We start from the raw sequence: 1,356 nt of genomic DNA on the forward strand, positions 1-1,356 counted from the left end.
GAAGTCATTTATTAAATATGTATATTAAATATAATATTAAAAAAATAATTATCATACAAAGGAAATACAAGTTTTTTGATATTGGGAATCAAGCGTCTTCAAAAAGTGTCATAATGCTATACAGAATACAGGCAAGAGCCTGCCTCATGTATAGAAGGAGCAATCGGCTGACTTTTTTCCAAAAATATGTGTGGGCTAAATGAATCTTACTTACGTATTATATCTCTTTTGTCAAACGCATAGGCTGAGAGCTAGGGCTAAATCCAATCAAAGTCAAACCATACCTGACCCTGACCCCACAAAAATATTTCAAATAAGTTAGCCCAGTTTTATTACCAATCCAATTCCATAACACCATTATCGACGGTCTAACACTTGTACATTAAACGAATCTTGGTCCAATCGCCCTCGGATGGGCCCCGAACCTGGCCCAATTCGCGCTCCACCGGCTTGCCGTCAACCAAGGCCCGAATGGTGGGCTTGGTGGGATCCTTGGCAAAGGCATTCTTGGCATAATGCATAACGCTCTCGTAATCGTAGGGGACGTTGTAGGTGGTGGTCGAATTCATGGCCATGAACTGCGACCAGTACTTGCGAGGGATGTTGTCGTATTCAATCTGGACGAATTCATTGCGATCCGGGCGACTCTGCTCGTGGAAGAGACCAAGGAGGTGGAGCGTCTCGTGCTGGATCACAGCGGGCATGGTGAGACAGCGCTCGTTAAGCTGGACATCGTGGGAGCCAAAGGGTATTGGATTATAGCCCACTCGGGTTCCGCACATGTTCGGGGACTTTTTGAAGTACACATAGCGACGACCTGCGGGCGGAGATCCATTAATCTCCTCGAACTGCACACACGTCTGCTCGTTGAAGCTGGACATGGCCGTCCGGACATTGGCCACCTCCTGATCGCTGTAGTCCCCGGAAATGCGGTAGTAGATCTTGTTGCCAGGCCATCGCTGAAACTCCGACTTCAAGGCGTTGCGTGTTTTGGCCTCGGCCTGCTCGTCGTCCACATGGATCTCGTTGTAGTAGTTCTCGTAGGTCTCTATGCCTTCTGACGCCACAAGACAGGGTCCGGCCACAGCCAACACCACAAAAAGACAACCCAATGGAAACAACATATCTTCAGTGTGTGGCCAAAGTTGAGGTCTGGCTTGGTTTTTATAGGCTTTCGTTTAAAATATATTATCAGTTTTATTTCTTCATTAAAATTTTTTGTTACTTTACACTAGGGCTTTGGATAAGAAAATACCTACAATTTACACTCGGTTCAGCACACTTTTGCTCGAACCTTTTGCACTATGCAACAAAATTAATGGTGTTCTTTTGAACCCACGAAGATGATGTACATAA

At 45.3% G+C, this 1,356-nt stretch overlaps 1 protein-coding gene across 1 annotated transcript; it reads right to left on the minus strand.

The window, feature by feature from the left end:
• Positions 1 to 314: 314 nt before the first annotated feature.
• Positions 315 to 1,124, minus strand: LOC6591618 (low choriolytic enzyme). Its single transcript, XM_002017084.2, has one exon. The coding sequence runs from the start codon at positions 1,122 to 1,124 to the stop codon at positions 369 to 371; it is 756 nt and encodes a 251-aa protein (XP_002017120.1). The 3' UTR covers positions 315 to 368.
• Between the last annotated feature and the right edge of the window lie 232 nt (positions 1,125 to 1,356).

The sequence above is a fragment of the Drosophila persimilis genome, unplaced genomic scaffold (assembly GCF_003286085.1).
Source record: "Drosophila persimilis strain 14011-0111.01,24,50 unplaced genomic scaffold, DperRS2 tig00000000-arrow-pilon, whole genome shotgun sequence".
NCBI classification, from domain to species: domain Eukaryota; kingdom Metazoa; phylum Arthropoda; class Insecta; order Diptera; family Drosophilidae; genus Drosophila; species Drosophila persimilis.